General features: G+C 43.9%; 1 protein-coding gene across 1 annotated transcript in view; it reads left to right on the top strand.

Moving 5' to 3' along the window:
* LOC134211142 (protocadherin Fat 4) overlaps positions 1-20,240 on the top strand; it is a 71,732-nt gene extending 51,492 nt beyond the window's left edge. The window contains exons 2-7 of the mRNA XM_062687782.1: positions 9,043-9,186; positions 9,428-11,420; positions 11,590-12,956; positions 17,389-17,630; positions 17,828-19,254; positions 19,389-20,240. Coding sequence (XP_062543766.1) covers positions 9,043-9,186; positions 9,428-11,420; positions 11,590-12,956; positions 17,389-17,630; positions 17,828-19,254; positions 19,389-19,500 — 5,285 coding nt within the window. The 3' untranslated portion in view covers positions 19,501-20,240. The remainder of the gene's footprint in view (positions 1-9,042; positions 9,187-9,427; positions 11,421-11,589; positions 12,957-17,388; positions 17,631-17,827; positions 19,255-19,388) is intronic.
* The last annotated feature ends 1,292 nt before the right edge of the window (positions 20,241-21,532 follow it).

The raw sequence follows: 21,532 nt of genomic DNA on the forward strand, positions 1-21,532 counted from the left end.
CAAACGACATTTTTGGTCAAATGACCTATCCTAAGTAACATTTCAAGTTTTATTCCACTCTAGAAGCGGTTTTCAAGATCAAATTAAAAGAATAAATAATAAAACCCAATATAATATGACTACCTTCTGATGACTACTATAAGAGTGAAATATGACCAAGGTGCCCTCTCTCGATAACCACTATAAAGCTATTATAGGAGTATAGCAAATTCCTTTTAAAACTTCCCAGCTGTAATTTTGGAAAAAAAACGTTGCGAACAAATAATAACAAAACAGATTGTTCACGGAAATCATGAAGAGGATACCCGAGCATAGAATGAAAACAAACTGAAAACTTATTTTGATATTTTGATACTTTCATTTGCAATATCAAATTTTGGTGACCCTGTGGTCGAGTTAATAGTAATCACATCAAAAGTTGAGAACTAAATGTTGTATCCAAATAAACAAAGTGATAACAATTTTTGATATCATGGAAAACAAAATAAAACTTATTTTGATATTGGGCATTTTTTCTACGGTTTACATAATGAGTTTTCATTATGATAATGATTATATCGAGCAAAAACAAAAAAAAAATCTCAATTTGATATTATTTTGATTCATGGATCATATAGTGACATCAAAATATTGATATCTTATTTAGTTAGTCGTTTGATCGAACACATATTATGCGATATCAAGATTTACAAACCAGATTACTTATCATTTAGTTATTTTCTATGTCTTGATATCAGAAAAATATCTAATTCAGTTCGTATTTTATTTTAATTTATTTGAGATGATATCACAATAAAAATATCAAAATTACTTTGACTTTTGGGGTTGAATCATTTTATTTCATCATTATTCAGTCTTATTCGTAAACTGATAATAGAAAATAATTTTATCTCGATTTATTGCCTATGACGTAATGAGTAAGGGAGCGTCCACAATATACGTAACGCTTAGAGGGGGAGGGGGGTTGGCGAAAGTGTGACGATCCATACAACATTTTCAGAAGTTTCACACAAAAAATGTGACATAGGGGGGAGGGGGTTGAAAATGCCCAATTTTTGCGTTACGTAATTAATGGATCTTCTCTAAGCCTCTTGTAGTTCGAAGCCACTTTGATGGCTGCAGAATGATCGTCGTGCAGGAGATACCTTTGTTCAAGTAGTCGATCTGTAAAGTAAATTATAAAAAAGTAAAATGCGCACAAAACTTTGGAGTATTTCGAATTCTTCTTCATTTCATTAGAAAAGTGCAAATGGTATAATCCTAAAATATAGAACGGGGAACAATCACCCAGTTGTACAAATATCCCAAAAATATATTATAAAAATATATTAGGCAATTACCAGAATCATCAATAGTTCAAAATTGGCATTCGCGGATTTGGTACCCAAAAAAAGCGGTAAAGTTAATTTGTTTAAACAGTGTTTAAACAGCTCTCCTGGTAGTTGGTCAACTCCAGGGGCTTTGTTGTTTTTCTTCTCCTGGATTTCCTGGAGATTCGGAGCCGGAAGTCGCATGTCCTGCGCGCATGCTCCTAGGTTCATTACCATTACCATAACATTCGACATTGCATTAGTATCACTATTGAATTAGAACACAAAGTGAGCAATTTTATATCAGTTTATAAGTTCAGCACTCAGATAGATTCATATAAATAAATTTTAATAAACAAAAATTAAAAGATTTTCAATGCATTGACTTTGTAATTTATCTTTTTAATCCGTAAGAAAAATCTTCATATACCGTTGAACGGAAAATAATTTCTATTCATATAGAAGATAGGGATCGTACTTTTATTATGTATGATATTTTTCTGGATTTTTCAACCGCCCCTTCCCAATGTTAGATTTCCTTTAATATCTTTTTTGCAAATAACTTTTCATTCATAGGAACGTAAAAATGACAGACCCCTCCTCCCTCTTTAAGCTGTCACGTAATAAGTGTAAGCCCTCAAATATGTTTTCATGCGGTTTATAGAATGCGGACTCTTCCTCCTTGTCAGTGATGAACTCTGATTCGAACAAGAAAAATCACTTTAGAAAGATTGAAAAAAAAATACGAACTCTATTATTATTTTCAGTTGTCAAAATAATATCAAAATATGATATTTGCAAGAGTACTCTGCAATTCTATATCAAAGCATATTATAGTTATGATATCAAAAACTCATTTTGTTATCATTTTGATAATATTTTGAATGCGGACTCTGCTCGGGTAATATTTCTTTCAGGTTTTTTTGCCTTTCTCGTACAACTAAGTTGTACCGAAAGGCTATCATTTCACTCCGAAAACGAACTTTTTATAGAAGCCTCTGAGACCCATAGTATTATATACCAATCGACTCAGCTCGACGAGCTGAGCACATATCTGTCTGTCCGTGTGTATGTTTTTTTTTTTTTTTTACAGGGGTTAAAGGCCATCAAAAATCTGCACGACAGACACCTCGAGCATCCACACTATGCTCGAAGGCGAACAGGGATGGGTTCCTCCCGACCTGCTAAAATGTGCGTCCCGGATAAACCGGGTCCCTTATCCTCCTTGCCTCGATCCCCAGGACCACGGGATGCTGCGACTACTTCGGGGGGGGGCTGTGCTCATGCACTTCTTCTAAAGTTCCGGCCCCTAGCTTAGGCTAGTTCGCCGACTGGCTGACTAATCCACTGCTCCACTGCAACGTAGTCTCGATCCCTCGACGGCAATGCACCGAACTTCCTGACTCGAATCCTCCTGACTCCCCCCGGCGTCGAGGGTGGTCCACCAGTTCCGGTGAAGGAAACTTCCGCACTGGTGGTGCCCCGACTACCGGCGGCTATCGCAGGGGACACTTTCACGCATTGACATCGTCCTCGGGTGCCCTACGTACCCAAATCGCTTTCTTCTTCTTTCTTCTGCAGGTTGACTGTTCGAGTGCCGAGGTCGGTCCGACGATTCCGGTTGGCAGAAAACTTCCGGTTCACCGGCGCCGCGACGACCCGAAGCCAAACACTGCTCACTGCGCTGAATACTCCCCAGAATTGGCACTTATTCGCTGATCTCGCCTCCATCTACGCTGCAGCTCCGACAGTATTTGCGTCACGACTCTGCTTACCGAATTCCACGTGTCTTCCTCGTGACACATTCGCTCTGCGATATTATCCGCGCTTGGACAGGCATTTCTCTACGAATTTCCGCAAACCGCGGACAATAGAACACCACATGCTCCGGCGTCTCTTCAGCATTCTCACATTCTGGACATAGCGGGGAATTGGTGTGTCCGAACCGATGTAAATACTTCCGAAAGCATCCGTGGCCCGACAGGAACTGCGTCAGGTAGAAGTTTACTTCGCCATGCTTTCTGTTCATCCACGTCGACAGATTTGGAATGAGCCGGTGGGTCCACCTTCCTTTATTAGTACTGTCCCACTTCTGCTGCCACATCGCCATCGAACGAATTTTCGCCACCTTTCTCATGTTTCCGGCTTCTCTCCACTGGTAGCACTCGATGTCTTCCGCCAGGGTGATGCAAATGGGTACCATCCCGGCGATAACGCATACTGCCTCCGACGATATCGTTCTATACGCACTTGCAACTCGTATGGCCATCAGCCGGAACACACTTTTCAGCTTTTCCCGGTTCCGCTTGGTTTGCAGTGCTTTGCCCCAGGCAGGAACCCCATACCGCAGTATCGATGACGAGACACTAGCTAGCAGACGCCTCGTGCTGCTTCGTGGGCCACCAACGTTTGGCATGATCCTCGCTATTGCGTTCATTGCCTTCGCCGACTTTTCACAGGCGTAGTCAACGTGGCTGTTGAAATTTAGCCGGTCGTCGATCATCACTCCCAGGTGCTTCAGTGATCGCTTCGAAGCAATCGCATGTCCTCCGACGACGATTTCCATCCGCTGGATAGCCTTGCAGTTGCTGACTAATAGCACCTCCGTTTTGTGGTGAGCTATTTGTAGCTTAACTCCATTCATCCAGCTCTCGATCGTGGCTATTGCCTCTGTCACAGACGCCTCCACTTCTTCGAGTGTCTCGTCCATCACTGTTAATGACACGTCGTCCGCAAAACCCAAGCTTTTTACTTTCCTGGGCAGCCGCAATGTCAGGACTCCATCATACATTCCGTTCCAGAGGGTTGGGCCGAGTATGGAGCCCTGAGGAACACCCGCTGTAACACGCATCGACTTTTTCCCTTCGTTCGTGTCGTACACCAGGACTCTGCTCTCAAAGTGGCTCTTCAGGATGCGGCAAAGATATTCAGGAACCCGCATTCTATGCAGCGCAGCGGCAATGGCTTCAAAGCTGGCACTGTTAAACGCGTTCTTTACGTCTATCGTAACCACTGCGCAGTATCGATCTCCTCTTCGCTTCAGTTTAGATGATTTGTCAGCACTCTCGAGCACAGTGCGAATTGCATCCACTGTCGATACTCCTTTGCGGAATCCAAACTGCATGTTTGACAGTCCACGCTCACCCTCCATAGACTTCGTCAGTCTGTTTAGGATGATCCTCTCCAGAAGTTTCCCAACTGTGTCTATCAGGCAAATAGGCCTGTACGAGGCCGTATGTCCCGGCGGCTTTCCTGGTTTTGGCAGCAATACCAGCTTCTGGGTCTTCCACATTTCTGGAAAGTTACCCTCGTCTAGGCACTTCTGGAGTACCGTTCTGAACATATCCGGATATGCCAAAATTGCAGCTTTAAGGGCCACGTTTGGTATTCCATCTGGACCGGGTGCTTTCTTCATTTTCAGGCGCTTCGCAGCATCTGCCAGCTCATCATTGGACACTTGCCGACCCTCGGAAATTGCTTCTTCTTCTCCGTACGGTATCGGTGGCCACGTAGTCGGATTGTGTTTCGGGAAGAGACCTCCACGATTTCCTTCAGCATGTATGGGCACGTTTCAGCTGGCGTCGACGGGCCTTTAATCTTCGCCATTACAACGCGGTACGCGTCGCCCCAGGGATTGGCGTCTGCTTCTCGGCTCAGCTCTTTGAAGCAATCTGGTTTGCTAATCTTGATTGCCCGTTTCAATGCGGTTTTAGCTTCCCGAAACGCCGCCTTGGGCTCCTCTCTTTGGTTCCGTCCTCGCTCTCTGTGCGCGCCTCCTGGATCTAAGCCAAGCAGCGCGTAGTGCACTGAGCCTCTCGTTCCACCAGTAGGCTGGACGCCGATTGCTTCTAGGCTCCAGTTTTCGCGGCATTGCGGCATCACAAGCCGCTACCATCCTTCTTATCAGTTCGGCCGCATCGTCGTTCTCGAAACTGTTGTCCGGTCGAAGTGCCTCTATAAAGAGGTCCTTGTCGAAGGCTTTCGTCTTCCACTTCTGCTCAGCGGTCACTCTTCTCTGTGTTGTCGCTTGGTTTCGTCGCCCAATACAATAGCGAATCGCCTGGTGATCGCTATGGGTGTACTCTTCGCTAACTCTCCAGTTCATGTTCGCCATCAACGAAGGACTGCAGAACGTGACATCGATAATAGACTCCCTCCCGTCTCTCCGAAATGTGCTTACGGAGCCTTCATTGCACAGTCGTACATCTAGCTTCGCCAGAGCTTCCAGGAGAATATACCCTCTCGTATTGGTCCTTCGTCCGATCAGGTTGTCGGTTAACCGCTCTAGCATCTGGCTAAACTGCTCCACTGTCCATCTTGGAGGCGCATAGCAACTGCATACGTAAACGCTGCTGATTTTGACGATAATGAATCCCTCACATGAACTCTCTACCACTTCTTGGATAGGAAATCTGCCCATAACTTGTATTGCAGCCATTCCCGTTCTATCAGCCACCCAGTTTCCGTTATCAGGAGGAACTCGATACGGCTCTGCAATTATCGCTACGTCACACATCGTTTCTGTTGTTGACTGCCATAACAGTTGCTGTGCGGTATCGCAGTGATTCTTTACTGGCAGACGAATCATCGCTGTTTGTGTGCCTCCGTATGCTTTCCTTATTCGGATAGTCATTTGCACCTCACCCAGATTACACTGTGACTTTAGTGCATCCTTGAGCTCCTCTTCCGACGTGATCTCATCTAGATCCCTGCACATTATTACCATCTCTGGAGTCAGGGATTTAACTTCCGCCTCTGCGCCCAGCGATTTTGCAATACGCTCTTGCATAACCGAGCTATCAACCGTAGGGTCATTCTTTAGCTCGAAGAGCATCTCTCCGGTTTGAGTGCGCCTGGTCCTTACTACGTTCTCGCCTAAGTCCCTCAGCTCCGGATCCTCTCTAACCTTCTTCAGGAGCGCTGCATACGTCGTAGCGTCTTTGGCCTTGACGAGTACGGCTTGTCCCTTAGACGGTTTCTGACGCAACGGAGGCTTTCCTTTCTTGTACTGCTCCATTTTTCTCGCCTCTTTTCGCTTCAACTGTCTATTTCTTTTCTCCTTCTGGCCTACTACGGTACTCCACCCTTCTCCCTGTGAAGTAGCGTCTGTTCCTTCGACTGCGTCCTCCCGCGTTTGTTGCTTGAGCCCGCCTGGCCTTCCGTCTCTCGGCGAGGTTCTGGCCCATTTGGGAGTCATGAAGGCTGATATACTCCCCACTCCTGCCAGTTTCTTCTTTCCCTTGCTTTTTGGAGTACAACGGAACTGTGCCGATATGGCCCTGTTCTGGCGGAGCTAAGACAGCAGGAGCCTTAGTCAGCGCTAATGCGCACTCCGCTTCGTCGGCCCTCAGCGCTGCTGCATCGAATTCAATCACTGCCGATACTAGCGCCTTCCGGATCTTGTGAACCATGTCCTTAATCTCCTTATGGACGTTGTTCCTCCCATCCACGAAAGTGTGGAGCTCTTCTACCAATTTCTTCGCTGCCACTATTTTCGGCTTTTGTGAGGGCTTGTTTAACTCACTTTGCCCAGGCCGCTGCTGCTGTTGTTGCTGTAGCACTACTGTCGCTGGTGGCGGTGATCTCACCAACCCACTACTGGCGAACGGGTTCGCCGCTCCTGCATCTGCTTCTGTGTTGTATGTCGAATTACTCATTCTATAGGGTCCCCCTCCAAACCGTTATCTCCACCCGTCGTACGTAGTCGCTTATGATCCATGAATTGCGTTTGCAAGCAGTGAGGTCCATGCTAGGGTTGACACGGGCGCACTTATATGGCTTCAGAGCCGATCGCGCAATCGGGAGAATCTCAACCGAGCGTAGTACTCATCAATAAGATTGGTGGACGAGTATTGAACGTATTCGGAGGACTGCTAGTTTTTTACCGGGTCGGAGGCGGCCGTACTGTTAGCCCACTCGCCATTTCAAGCCCGTGTCACCCTTCCTTACTCAGGGAGTAGAACAGCACGACCGTTAGCCCAATGTCGTCGTTTCCAATCCACTATCCAAATTCTGTCCGTTGTCGTGAGCCGTAACCAGTATATCGTAATTAGGACCTTACTGGTATCGATCCTAATGTGCCGGTTGGCACTCCTGTTGATGGGCTGAAGTGCTTTGGAAGCGGCACGGGTCGCTTGTACAGAGCTGCTTATAGACTTGTGGTTTTTTGTAGAGATTCAACAGAGCCCACTGTCAAACCTCCGCCACGTCCTCTAGGCAGAATCCGCTTGGGCTGGCTGGAAACCAGTGAACTGGTACCAGGGCCCGGTCGTCTTCCGGAGGAAACGCCAACTGGTGGTTTTTCATTGGCGCCCAAGAACAAGTCCCGAGCTCCCACCTCTTGTCCGTGTGTATGTATGTGTGTATGTACACACGGACAAGAGGTGGGAGGTGTCCGTGTGTATGTATGTGTGTATGTGTGTGCACAAAAGCTATAAAAAACATTAGACTACTTTTCGTATAGTAATCCTTAACCGATTTTCTCTCAACAAGTTTCATTCGACAGGGGACAAAGCTTTGTTGATCACTATTGAATTTTATAACGGTCGTACCTCATTGATAAACAGACACTTGGTGGGTTGGGATCGGATTTGTTCGCTTTGAGTGGCAAGCGATCACATTGAGAGGGTCTAATTGCGGATACTTGCAGCTTTTTAAAGGTATTGACAGAGCCTACTATCACTCGCAGTGGCCTGGGTAGGGTTCGTCAAGCCAAGCCCTGCGAGCAAAGGCATGGGACTGCTAGTCCAGAGATGGCGAGTTCGATTCTGGGTCCGGTCCAGGACGTTTACGGGTGGGAAACTTTCTCGACACCCTGGGCATAGTGTATCTATTGTACTTGTCACATAAAATACATACTCATGCAATGGCGGGTATAGAAAAGCTTTCAATTAATAACTGAGGAAATGCATAGTAGCATAAGCTTTGAAAATCAGTAGGTGATTATTTGTGTTACTATATGGAGTTTGTTAATAAATAAAATAAATAAATAAAATAATAAAATACTAAGTTGAAAAACAGGCCAAGCTCCAGTTGGAATGTAGAGCCATAGATAAGAAAACCTCTGTATCTGGCCTTAATTTAATCAATTATTTTTTATTCAAATAGTCAAACCTTAAATAATAATGACTGTATGATTTGAAATATTTAGCTTATATCAAAATTGCCAAAGCATTATGGGCCTCCATATACAGATGTGTTCGACTTGCGGTTAGCGGCAGTATAGCCCTCGATCTACTGATCCTTTGCATATTTTGTAAAACAGTTGTATAAAATAAACGGATCAAATATGCCGAAAAATATTTTGAACGTTCAAAATCTTCATGATTTTTTTTTATTGTTGCTTCCTCAACATGATATTTTTGACCAATCAGGGAAACATAATTGCAAGAGTACTTACATAAGTATTGGTCCAATTAGTTTATATAATTTTCCAATAATTGTTGTAAACTACGCCGTAAAACCGAATTGGCCCTTAATAATTTATTTCAATCAAACTGCAATTTCTGAAATTCTGAAAGTCCCAAACACATACATAATATCAAACGTGTGCACTCGTTAGTATATTCATAGAAACATCATAATGGAAATCAAGCTTCAACAGAATCACAAAATGATCAAGGGAAAACATCTTAATTGGAGCAGCACAATGAGACACACTCTGTGACATTTTATTTCACTCACCATCCTGTAGAACGATTCATAATTCTATGTTCCCTCCTTTTCTTTGCAGGCATTGACCCTGAGGGAAGCAAACTACGATACAGTATATCGGGACCCGTTTTCAGCGTGGATCGTGACAGCGGCGTCGTGCGGTTACGACAATCGCTTGATCGAGAGCTTCAGGACAGCGTGGAAGTAATCATCAGCATAACAGGTAATGCAAAAATCGACGTCACTTTGAAGTTTAATCGTCCGATGAACTGGTTCAACCGATGTAGATGTAAACGCTTCGGATGTTTTGCCATTAATTATCAAAGCAAATCACCTTACATCACCTTGTACACCGGTTCCAACAAGCTGTTACTAAAACGCTTTCCCAATCGTTATTTGCAATTGCCGACTCTGCTGTCCCAACCGCATGTGTTTATACTTTTTTTTTCTTCCCATCCTAACAGACGAAGGTGTGCTGGGCACGGAACCAAACACCATCTCGCTCAGGCGTGAAATTCCGATACGTGATTACAACGACAACGCTCCGACGTTTATTGGACGACCGTACAGCGCAACAATGAGTGAGTCCACTAAACCGGGAAGCACCGTCAAGATTAGCCCGGAAATAGTGGTCACCGATCTCGATGAGGGCATGAACGCAGATGTTAAACTTTCTTGCTATCTAGACCCTACGAAAGAAAACGACGACATTTGCGAAGTGTTTGAAGTAATGACGGAAAAGATTGCTCAGGGGAAATACGGAGCAACTATAATTCTGAAAAAGACATTAGACTTTGAAACCAGGCCGTCCTATATCCTGACGATCCAGGCCAAGGATGGAGCTGTTACAAATCCATTGAAATCGTATGCTACTGTAGCCATCACGATCATAGATGTTCAAGATCAACCACCCGTATTCATAAATGCACCGTACTCAGCGTCAATACCAGAGAATACTCCTGAAGGGACAATAGTTCTTACGATCAACGCAACGGATGGAGACACGGGGAGTCCTCGGCCAATCGTACTTACTCTCGAAAATGAATCGATGGGACATTTCAAACTACGGTTTGTTGGAAACCCTCGAGCGGGAGTAGCCGAGCTTGTAACCACCGATCGTTTGCTTGATCGAGAAGATCCCAAAATAACTAAAAATGGTGGAGCCTATACCTTTTCTGTACGTGCCACGGAGTTGATAAACAATGAGGTTCCTGGAGATTCCACAAGCTCGCAAATTACCATAGTCCTGACCGATGTCGACGACCACATTCCTGTATTCAACAAACCATCATTTGAAGTCGCCATTCCAGAAAACTTGGAAAACGATACTCCCCTTCCAGATCTTGCAATTATTGTCACTGACATGGATCTCGGAGCAAACAGCCGATATTCACTTTCCCTCAGGAACATTCACAACTCCGAAGGAGTGTTTGCCGTAGTTCCAAAGCATGGTGAAGGACGGACTCCCATTGTGGTAAAAGTTGTAGATTCTTCTAAACTGGACTATGATGTTCCGGATGGCGACATGCGTATCTTCATATTCGACATAATTGCATCGGTGAATGGAGTGGAAAAATCCAAAACCGAAGTAACAGTACACCTGCAAGACGCCAATGATAACTCTCCGATTTTCCCACAAACAAATTACAAGCTTCGAGTGAAAGAAAACTCTCCCAAAGGTTTTAGAATTGCGGATATATCCGCAATGGATCACGACACCGGCATGTTTGGAAAACTCACCTATTCCGTGAAAGGTTTCGGAGCAGAATATTTCTACACAGATCCAGAAAAAGGTGGCGTGTTCGTAAATCTCAACTTAGACTACGAAGAGCAAAAGAGTTACAGTTTAGCGCTGGTCGCTACTGATGGTGGAAAACGAGAAACCAATGCCAACTTATTGATCGACATTATGGACGTAAATGACAACCATCCTACTTTTGAGTCGTTGGAGTACACCAGGACGATCCGCGAGGGAGCCATAGAGTTTGAACCACAATTCTACGTACATGCCACAGATCAGGATGGTCCGCAGCAAGGTGGCGGGAAAGTCACTTATTCTATCGAATCGGAAAACAGCATTTCCGGACATGTCTTCACGGTTGATCCCGACAGTGGAGAAATCAAGATAACGCAACCCGTAAACTCAATGGATACGGAGCGAGGCCAATATGAGTTGATTGTTGTAGCGACGGACCACGGAGTACCACCGTTGAAAAATGATACACGAGTTTTGGTCCGGGTGGGAATATCAGGCAATCAGCGACCAATATTCAAAGGATTGTTTATGAATGGAAAGAATGATATCCCCGGTCCGCCAAGCTACCGAGTAAGCATTCCGGAGAATGCACCCGCCGGGTATAATGTCATAAGTGTCAGCGCAACTGATCCCGATGGAATAGATGATCTTCTGATGTACAAAATCGTTGGTGCCAGCGATAATTTTGAAATAAACGATCAGTAAGTTTTCTCCTAGAACTATCCAACAGAAAAATAAACATAACAATGGATAATTTATTATTGACCACAACTAGGATGACGAATAATTTGATCCATATGTTATGATTGTTTATCTGTGACTAACAAGCTTTTTTCACGTGGTTACTTTCAACGTTTTTTTTTATTCCAGAAACGGTTTAATAACGGTTGCACGTGATGCTCGACTCGATCGAGACTCCAACCCTGAAAGTTATTCAATTGTCGTCAACGCAATCGATGCCGGTTTTCCAATCCCTGAAACAGCTACTACCACCGTGTATGTGAAAATTCAAGACGTTAATGACAAACCACCGAAATTCACTCAACAGTCCTATACGGCATATGTTTCCGAACGAAGCAGTGCGGATACCGAAGTGCTCCAAGTTACTGCAACGGATACGGACGTCAATGCTAGAATATTATATTCAATCGTCGATCCTATCACGGCCAAATCTAAGGCAGGCATTCCACTGCATACTACTTCAACATATGACTACAAGACCGCATTCCGAATCAGCGAAGACGAAGGTGTTATCTACGTGAACAGTACTCTGGACTACAACTACGCAGCAGTTATATCGCTCACGGTTAGAGCAGTTGACGTGAATGCGGAGTACAACGTAGACATGCAACAAGATCGAGCTGAAGTCACCCTCTACATACAGTCATTCAAAGATATCAATCCAGTTTTCAAAAACAAAGGGTGGAACACGGTTAGACCAAAAATTGAGGTCAAAGTGAAGGAAGAATCTCCGATAGGTAGTTCTGTGATGAAACTTGAAGCTGAAGACCCGGTGGCCGACATTCCAATTGTGGACTTTGAAATGGTTATGGCCGATGTTAATGGATACTTCAGTTTGAACGAAAAAACGGGTGACATTATTCTGAACAAACGATTGGATTATGAAACGATCAACAAAACCCATATTAATTTTGTGGTACGTGCAATGACCAGTAACCGCAAAAGGCAGTCACTGGCCTACGTGAACGTTACAATAGAAAATGTCAACGACAATGCTCCGGCGTTTGAAAAAGACGTCTATAGAGTGACAGTAATGGAATCGGATCGATATCCTCATCAAGTGCTGGTTGTGAAGGCCACAGATGACGATGCTGTCCTGACTGAAAAGGATGAGCTTCTGGGGTACAACTCCGTGTGGTACAGCTTATCCGGTTCCCATGCAAATCTGTTTATGATTGATAATCGAACAGGTGCGATCGCCATAGCAAAGGGACAAACATTGGATCGGGAGAAGCAATCGGTGCTGAAGCTAATGATCACGGCAGAGGATTCGCCTGGGAAAACGAGCGACGCCAAACGAGGATACACAGAAGTGATCATCGATGTTCTGGACGTGAACGATAATGCACCCGTTTTTGGCCAGAAGGCGTACACGGCCGTCATACCGGAGAACGTGTTGGCAGATACGTTCGTAATTGCCATTACGGCCAATGATCCGGACGAAGGTCCCGGAGGAGAGGTGCGGTACGATTTCCTTAATGAAGGAGAAGCAAACGGTTAGTACTATGATTTTTACTCACTTAAATTATATATTTCTTTAGCATTAGCCTTGAGCAATTTGCACAAAATAGTAGGTGATTTAAGTCTGGACTATTGTATGAGAGTAGCATTACTTTTATCCGTTACTTTGTAGCGGGATGATCCCAAGTAGCCCAGGAACCCTACAAATATCTCTATCATCATTGCATTGCAAGGTGCTACATGACGTGCTTTGACTCAATTTAGAAAATGCCCATTCTGTCCTCCGAATTGTGGCCTACGTGACCAGATTGAACCAAAGTGGCCCAGTAACACCTTAAAATATTATTCTGATCATTGTTTTATGAAATCATGAAGTTTGAGATGTCGCACGAGCTATTTGGTCTAAATTTAGGAAATGGCCATTCCAGAGGACCCTAAAAATATCATTCATATCAATGTTTTGTAAAATCATGCCGTTTAAAGCATCACACGTCCTATTTTGGTCTTCCGGATTGTAGCCGGATTGGACTCGAGTGGTCCAGGAAGCATTGAAATATCATTCCGAACATTGTTTTGTGAAATCATGAAGTTTGACACGACCACGGATTGTGGCTATTCGGGCGAATGGAACTCGGGCATTTGTCATTCAGGCGAATGAAATTCAGGTTAATGGTATTCGGGCATTTGCGATACAACCGCTGTAATACAAATTTTGGAAGCCAGGAATACACCTGTGCGCCGATTGAAAATTTGTCGGCGACAGCGTGATAGATCATTATTAGCCAGCGGTGGCGGCGTAGCGGCGTCACGCCGTTGATAATCGGCAGCGGCTGCGAGACGGCGTGAGCTTCTTTCAAGCAATAGAAATTTTCCGAAATTCTTCCACAAATTCCTCCGTTATTTCCACCAGGAAGTGCTCTGAAAGCTGCTGCAGGAATTCCTCCAGGAATTCCTCCGGAAGTTCCTCCAGGAAGTCCTCCGGAAGTTCCTCCAGGAATTCTTCCAGAAGCTCCTCCAGGAATTCCTCCGGAAGCTCCTCCAGGAATTTCTCCAGAATTTCCTCCAGGAATTCCTCCGGAAGTTCCTCCAGGAATTCCTCCGGAAGTTCCTCTAGGAATTCCTCTGGAAGTTCCTCTAGGAATTCCTCTGGAAGTTCCTCTAGGAATTCCTCTGGAAGTTCCTCCAGGAATTCCTCTGGAAGTTCCTCCAGGAATTCCTCTGGAAGTTCCTCCAGGAATTCCTCCGGAAGTTCCTCCAGGAATTCCTCCGGAAGTTCCTCCAGGATATCCTCCGGAGGTTCCTCCAGGAATTCCTCCGGAAGTTCCTCCAGGAATTCCTCCGGAAGTTCCTCCAGGAATTCCTCCGGAAGTTCCTCCAGGAATTCCTCCGGAAGTTCCTCCAGGAATTCCTCCGGAGGTTCCTCCAGGAATTCCTCCGGAGGTTCCTCCAGGAATTCCTCCGGAAGTTCCTCCGGAAGTTCCTCCAGGAATTCCTCCGGAAGTTCCTCCAGGAATTCCTCCGGAAGTTCCTCCAGGAATTCCTCCGGAAGTTCCTCCAGGAATTCCTCCGGAAGTTCCTCCAGGAATTCCTCCGGAAGTTCCTCCAGGAATTCCTCCGGAAGTTCCTCCAGGAATTCCTCCGGAAGTTCCTCCAGGAATTCTTCCGGAAGTTCCTCCAGGAATTCCTCCGGAAGTTTCTCCAGGAATTCCTCCGGAAGTTCCTCAAGGAATTCCTCCGGAAGTTCTTCCAGGAATTCCTCCGGAAGTTCCTCCAGGAATTCCTCCGGAAGTTCCTCCAGGAATTCCTCCGGAAGTTCCTCCAGGAATTCCTCCGGAAGTTCCTCCAGGAATTCCTCCGGAAGTTCCTCCAGGAATTCCTCCGGAAGTTCCTCCAGGAATTCCTCCGGAAGTTCCTCCAGGAATTCCTCCGGAAGTTCCTCCAGGAATTCCTCCGGAAGTTCCTCCAGGAATTCCTCTGGAAGCTCCTCCAGGAATTCCTCCGGAAGTACCTCCAGGAATTTCTCCAGAATTACCTCCAGGAATTCCTCCGGAAGTTCCTCCAGGAATTTCTCCAGAAGTTCCTCTAGGAATTCCTTTGGAAGTTCCTCCAGGAATTCCTCCGGAAGTTCCTCCAGGAATTCCTCCGGACGTTCCTCCAGGAATTCCTCCGAAAGTTCCTCCAGGAATTCCTCCGGAAGTTCCTCCAGGAATTCCTCCGGAAGTTCCTCCAGGAATTCCTCCGGAAGTTCCTCCAGGAATTCCTCCGGAAGTTTCTGCAGGATTCCTCCGAAAGTTCCTCCAGGAATTCCTCCGGAAGTTCCTCCAGGAATTCCTCCGGAAGTTCCTCCAGGAGTTCCTCCGGAAGTTCCTCTAAGATTTTTTCCGGTAGTTCCTTCAGGAATTCCTATAGAAGTTCCTCCAGGAATTCCTCCGGAAGTTCCTCCAGGAATTTCTCCGGAAGCGCCTCCAAGAAATTTTACGATAATTCCTTCAAAAAAAAAATAGAAAATCCTCCATAAGTATTTATATGAAAGTTTCAGGATGTTTGCTGAAGAAATCCTCGAGATGTCTTGTTACTTCTTAAATATTGTCGCGCTTATCTTTTTTAAGATTACAGCGGGGGTCTTACTCTCGCAAGCTCGACTGCGAAGGTAAGCGTCAAGATAGCCGCCGGATTGAAAGATAGGTAGAACTTTCCCGCTCAAAACAAAACTACGTGGTTTTTGTCAAATCGGAAGTAACCTATTTTGTAAACAAACATTGCTTTATGGATTCCGGAGAATGCAAGCGTTTTCATCCCAAACTAATTCCCTTATCTGGTAGAGCAAAGCTTAATCTGTCAGATCCGTACGTGGTTTCCTTATAAAATGCTTGTTGTGACAGGAATTCACCTGCCAATGTTTGTTTACAAAATAAGTTACGCCCAAATCGCAAATCGGTCCCGAAACGACAGCAGGGTTCAATTGTATTAGTGACAGACAACCGGAGTCACTGAGTCACATGGAGTGTGTTTTTTGACAAGTACATACGGTGGGTAAGATTTTCATTTACTCTATCGTGCTTAGTGACTATAGCAATATCATGAGGAGGAACCAGAAGGAGCCGCAGTATTCTAGTTTTTCTCGAGATGCATAATAGATACTCATAGAATTTCTCTTGAAAATCTCTCAGCAGTTCCTCCAGAAACTCCTCCAAGAACACTTCATAAATTACTTTGCAAACTCTAAAGAAATTACCACGAGGGCTCTTCAGATACTTCTTCTGATTTTTTTTCTGTAATTTACATGGAATTGCCCTAAATCCACCTCCCGGGAATTCTTCCGGAAGATTATCCAGGAATTCTGGAAGAACTTCTTATGGAAATTAAATTGCGAAATCTAGATCTAGAAAATCTTACGCGCATTCCTCTGGGAATTCTTCCAGAAATTCCTACCCCAAAATTCCTTCTGGGTTTCTCCCGGAGGGTCGTTCACAAATAAATTATTCTGAAAAATAATTCTCCGGGAATTTTATTGTTGTAATTCTTCCGAAAAGTTTTACAAGAACTCCTTCACAAATTCCTTCAAGAATCTCTCACGAAAATCCCAGGAAAACTTCTCCAGAATTTCTCCAAAAATTCGCCCAGAAAACCTTACAGAGTTTTTCCGGGAAATTCCCTTCATTTCCCTCCGAAAATTTTCCCGCTTTTTCTTCAGACCTCTTTAGAAATTTTCCAAGAATTTTCTTAAAAATACCTACTACAGTGACCTGCATAATAAAAAGCCCACTTCCCGTTTTTTATACAAAATGGTCAACTTTGGAAATCTAGATCTCGATTGCGTGTGAACCAATTTTGCTGAAAATTTTACCAGAGCTCAGATATAACTTGAATTTTACCACACCTGAGTTTTGACCATATTGATTCATAGGGTAAAAAATTATTGCAGTAATAACAAAATCAATTTTTTTGCGAAAAAAATATTAAAAGAGGAAGCCTGGAAATATCATTCCGATCATTGTTTTGTGAAATCATGAAGTTTGAGGTGTCGCACGACCTATTTTGGCTCAATTTAGAAAATAACCATTCCGGAGGTCCCGGATTGTGGCTATTCGGGCTAATGAAACTCGGGCGTTTGTCATTCAGGCGAATGGAATCAGGTTAATGGCATCCGGGCTTTTTTGATAGGACCGTTGTAATACAAACCCCCCTGCACCCTCTATTTTTGGTTCAACTTGTTATGGATAGAATGGCTAAAGATGTTCAATTCATGCAGCGAAGCACTGGCTTGGAAATCTCGTATGGTTTATAAAATTTAATTTTCTTTTCTCCTAGTTCCCGGATATTACAACTTTCAAATTGTTCGAGTTATGTTCAGTGCAATCCATGATTCTCCTAAAACGGGAGCATTGATATCACAAAATAATTGTTGAAATTATTTGTGTATCAGCCCTATTAAATAAATCAATTATTATTTAAACAATTTTTCAGGTCTTCTTCATATCAACCCGAAAACGGGAGAAATCAAAACCAAGGTGCTCCTCACCGGCAAGGGTCGTTCGGATCCGTACGAAATGGTTGTCCGAGCCCAGGACAGTGGAAGCCAGCTGCCGAAGCAGCGTTCCCTGTACAGTGACGTCACGTTCACTCTCTACATAGGAGATATCAGTGCTAACGATGGAATTCCCTTCTTCATCGCACCGAAAGTGGGACAAATAGCTAATGTGACCGAGGTAAGCATAGACAAGCTGACTTCTAACGATGATAAAGTGCATGCTCATATGGCGCTTGAATATGTCTAGTGTGAACAGGAGGGACGTTTTTGATTGATTGCTCTGGCGGCTTGCGAGAGCGGCAGAATGATGAAACAAGAGGGTGTGCTTAAAAGAACTGTTTTGACATATAATTGATGAGTTTTGTTCTCTTTCAGAATGCAACGATTGGGGCACCAGTATTTCAAGTGGTTGCTAGCGATCCGGATAGTCCTGCCACGCCAAGTGGAACACTGCGCTACCGTATTCAATCGGATATTGAGGATGCTAAATCGTTCCGAATTGACTCGAAAACGGGTTTAATTTCTACTACAAAGTCATTAGATCGCGAGACCAAGTCCATGTACAACATTATCATTGAAGTGAGTGACATGGGCGAACCACCACAAGCGTCGACCATTGTTCTTCGGATCAACGTTCTCGATATTGACGATCATAAGCCAAGATTCCTGCGAGATGTCGATGCTCAACCGACCGAAATGATGGTTCTTGAAGAACAACCTGCTGGATCAATTGTCGGTAATCTTTCAGCGGTAGACGAAGATATTGGGGATAATGGTGCCATAGACTACGAATTCATAGATGGTAATGAGTTGGGATTGTTCAAAATCTCGCGGACGGAGACAAATGCCGCTATAATCACCACAACTGCCCCGCTAGATCGCGAAAAAATAGATCAAATTAGCTTAACCATAAAATGCTTCAAGTATAAAATTGATCCTGTTCCTACAATAACGAGTTATAATAAGTACGATAAATCGGAACAAAAAATTATCATTCACGTAGTAGATATTGATGATCATGTTCCTAAGTTTGAAAAAGAAAATCAAACTGTTGGAATCCGACATAATGTTCCAATCGACACTCCAATAGCACAATGTAGAGCTCGTGACGAAGACTCAAGTGCATCTCCTATCTTCTACAGCCTTGAAGAAATTGCATTTGTTCCCCAGTTCTATCGAAGAGATAACCATACTGAAAACTACATTACAATTTTCAATCTCAACAATGCCACAGGTGAAATTCGAACAACACGATCAATGTCTGATTATGTGGATGGGTTCTTCCAAATGACTATTAGAGCCAACAACTCTAACATAGCGGATCGCATCACGGACAATCAGATGAGAATTTTTGTGATACGTGACAAGTCTTTACTGCGGTTCGTTTTCTCTAAACCACCATCAGATATAAACTCCATCCTGGGCAATTTTGCCTCCGAACTTCAGTCACGTCTTACAGAGTACAATCTCGAGCTTTCGATCTTCGACGCCCAAGTGCTAGCCAAACCAGATCACAGTCTAGATTTCAGCTCCACCAGTTCCTGCTTCCAGCTTTCGCGACACGGTTCGGCACTTTCACCGCTCGATATGATGAAAATTATGGACAGTCAAGAGATGAAGGATGCTCTGATCGAAACCTACCTGAGGTATTCCGTCCACAAGATTGATTCCTGTTCCGTATCGAGAAAGCCTCCCGCGGCAGCACTGATAGCATCATCTGGCACCTGGCTGGTAATACTGGCCGGGTTGATCGGGTTCGCTGCCTTTGCTTCCACCATGACTGCGTGCTGCTTAGCTAAGAGGTGAGTCATCAGAAATGTGATCTATCTTTCAATCAAGATTCAAAATTTCGTTACGCGGTATGATATCAATGATCGATTAGTCACATGTTAGAATTGTATCACTCAAACATCTTAAATTTCTATTTCATTTGCAGATACAAAAGTCAGATCAGATCGACGACATCGACGCAGCGCATTGCTGGATCCGATATCTACGGAAGTGCTACCCCAGTCCTGTACACTGAACCCATCTACGGTGCGCTTTAGTAGTGGATGCACAAGCAAAACGCAACAAATTATAGTCTGTACAAAATAAGTCAAACACAAGTCATGATTATGCGAAACAACAAAAAGGCAAGCATTTGCGTTTGTTTAGTACGTGCACAACACGTGTTTTGCAAGGCCATTCAACGGAACTGATGAAAAAATGGGTAGCACGATGAAATGGTTACGGTTACAATTCGGCACTCACGCGCGCTGATAAACATAGCTGGAAGCTACTGTTCGGCTGGCGTTAGCATATTAAGTTTTGACTATAGCAAGAGGTAATGCAGAATACAATTCGTAGGTAGGATAGTAGAAAAAAATCATATTTATTATCATTGTTTTAAAGAGGGACGTTCATGATCGTGACTGTGAATGAGTGCGAACCGAACACCACCAACAAATAGACTAACTTACTCATATAGAAATTTCAATCAAACACAATAAATCTACCGAAAATCTTTATTGCATGCAGCATGATTGCAAAGTGAGGATTCATTTGCAATTTACGTCAAGTTATTAACGTAAATTAGCTATATATTAGTAATTTGTGGATGAACTCTAACTGAGCGACAGATTTCTAAGCAAAATGTTATGGCTGTTATGACTATTTGTCTGTTCGACTAATACCATAACCAATGTATTCAATTAAAAAATGTTCTGAACTATGAACACATCAAATACACGACTGAATGAAAGAGAAATGTTGTTTGTAAATAAAACTAAATAGTTATTGAAACGGACTTTACATATATGAATATAATGCACATCTCCGAAATCCCCAAAATAGGAAACAGCATATCCCATGCACCACCCATTGGTTTCCTGAGCAATTACGATTGCTCTGGTCAATCACGCAGCAGCAACTATCAAATGTAAAGATTGTACCAACACTGATTTTCATATGAGCTTTTGTCACAAAGGATAGCGCTGAAGCTAACTATTCACACAAACATTATTACTGCATCAAGTACAAAATAACTCGTTCTGACATATTCCTGAAGTAGGTACATAACTTTGAACAATAAATAAGGATTAGCTTCTCTAAATTGCACAAAATAGCATGCTTTCCGTACTTAAATCGTTAATTACAGAGGAAATGCTTTAAAATAACATTATTTAACAACACAAAAAGGATTATACCTCATCATCTGAACCGTCAATACAAGGGCACGCTGATCTCTCATATCACCCATCCCTCACAACTTTGATGTCCTCCGTATCAAGCTATTTTATCAGATACGCACCACCGATGCCCGGTTGTCACCCAAAGGAGTCGACGAAAAAAAACACCACAAATAAAATTCAAATTACAAGCGTAAATCCGCTTTGAAGCGACATCGATGTTAAAAATCGCTCCGTTCAAACCAATAATAAATACATTTCACCAGCTAATCCTGCCGTTCTCATGGTGGGCACAACACGACACAAACGCGGCAAGAAGTTTAAATTCTGATATAACCCCCTTCGTTTGGGCAACGGGGCGACTTCCACAGTTGTGAGGCAAACCGGGAAGTATCAAAATAAATGTTACAGTTATTTGAAGAACAATACCAGCGAACCAGTGAATTACCACCCCTTTTTCGTCCGTTGTTGCTGGATGGGTGTCGATAGAATACCCTGATGCGCCAGGCACACAAACGCGGCGTGTGCACTGAAAATTTTAAAGAGCAGGAGAGAATGGGGCAAAATGCTCGGGAGGCTCTTTCAGTAGTTACTTTATCATTTTATCATGATTACTTTTAATTTTTTACTAGCTGTAGACGTGGGCGCCGCCCAAATGGCCACGTCGTCGAATATTTTTTGATCATCGACGTGGCCGAACTTCCGGAGGAATTCCTGGACGAACTTTCGGAGGAATTCCTGGACGAACTTTCGGAGGAGTTCCTGGACGAACTTCCGGAGGAATTCCTGGAGGTACTTCCGGAGGAATTTCTGGAGGAACTTCCGGAGGAATTCCTGGAGGAACTTCCGGAGGAATTCCTGGAGGAACTTCCGGAGGAATTTTGGAGGGAACTGCCGGAGCAATTCCTGG

Source organism: Armigeres subalbatus, chromosome 2, assembly GCF_024139115.2.
Source record: "Armigeres subalbatus isolate Guangzhou_Male chromosome 2, GZ_Asu_2, whole genome shotgun sequence".
Lineage (NCBI taxonomy): Eukaryota > Metazoa > Arthropoda > Insecta > Diptera > Culicidae > Armigeres > Armigeres subalbatus.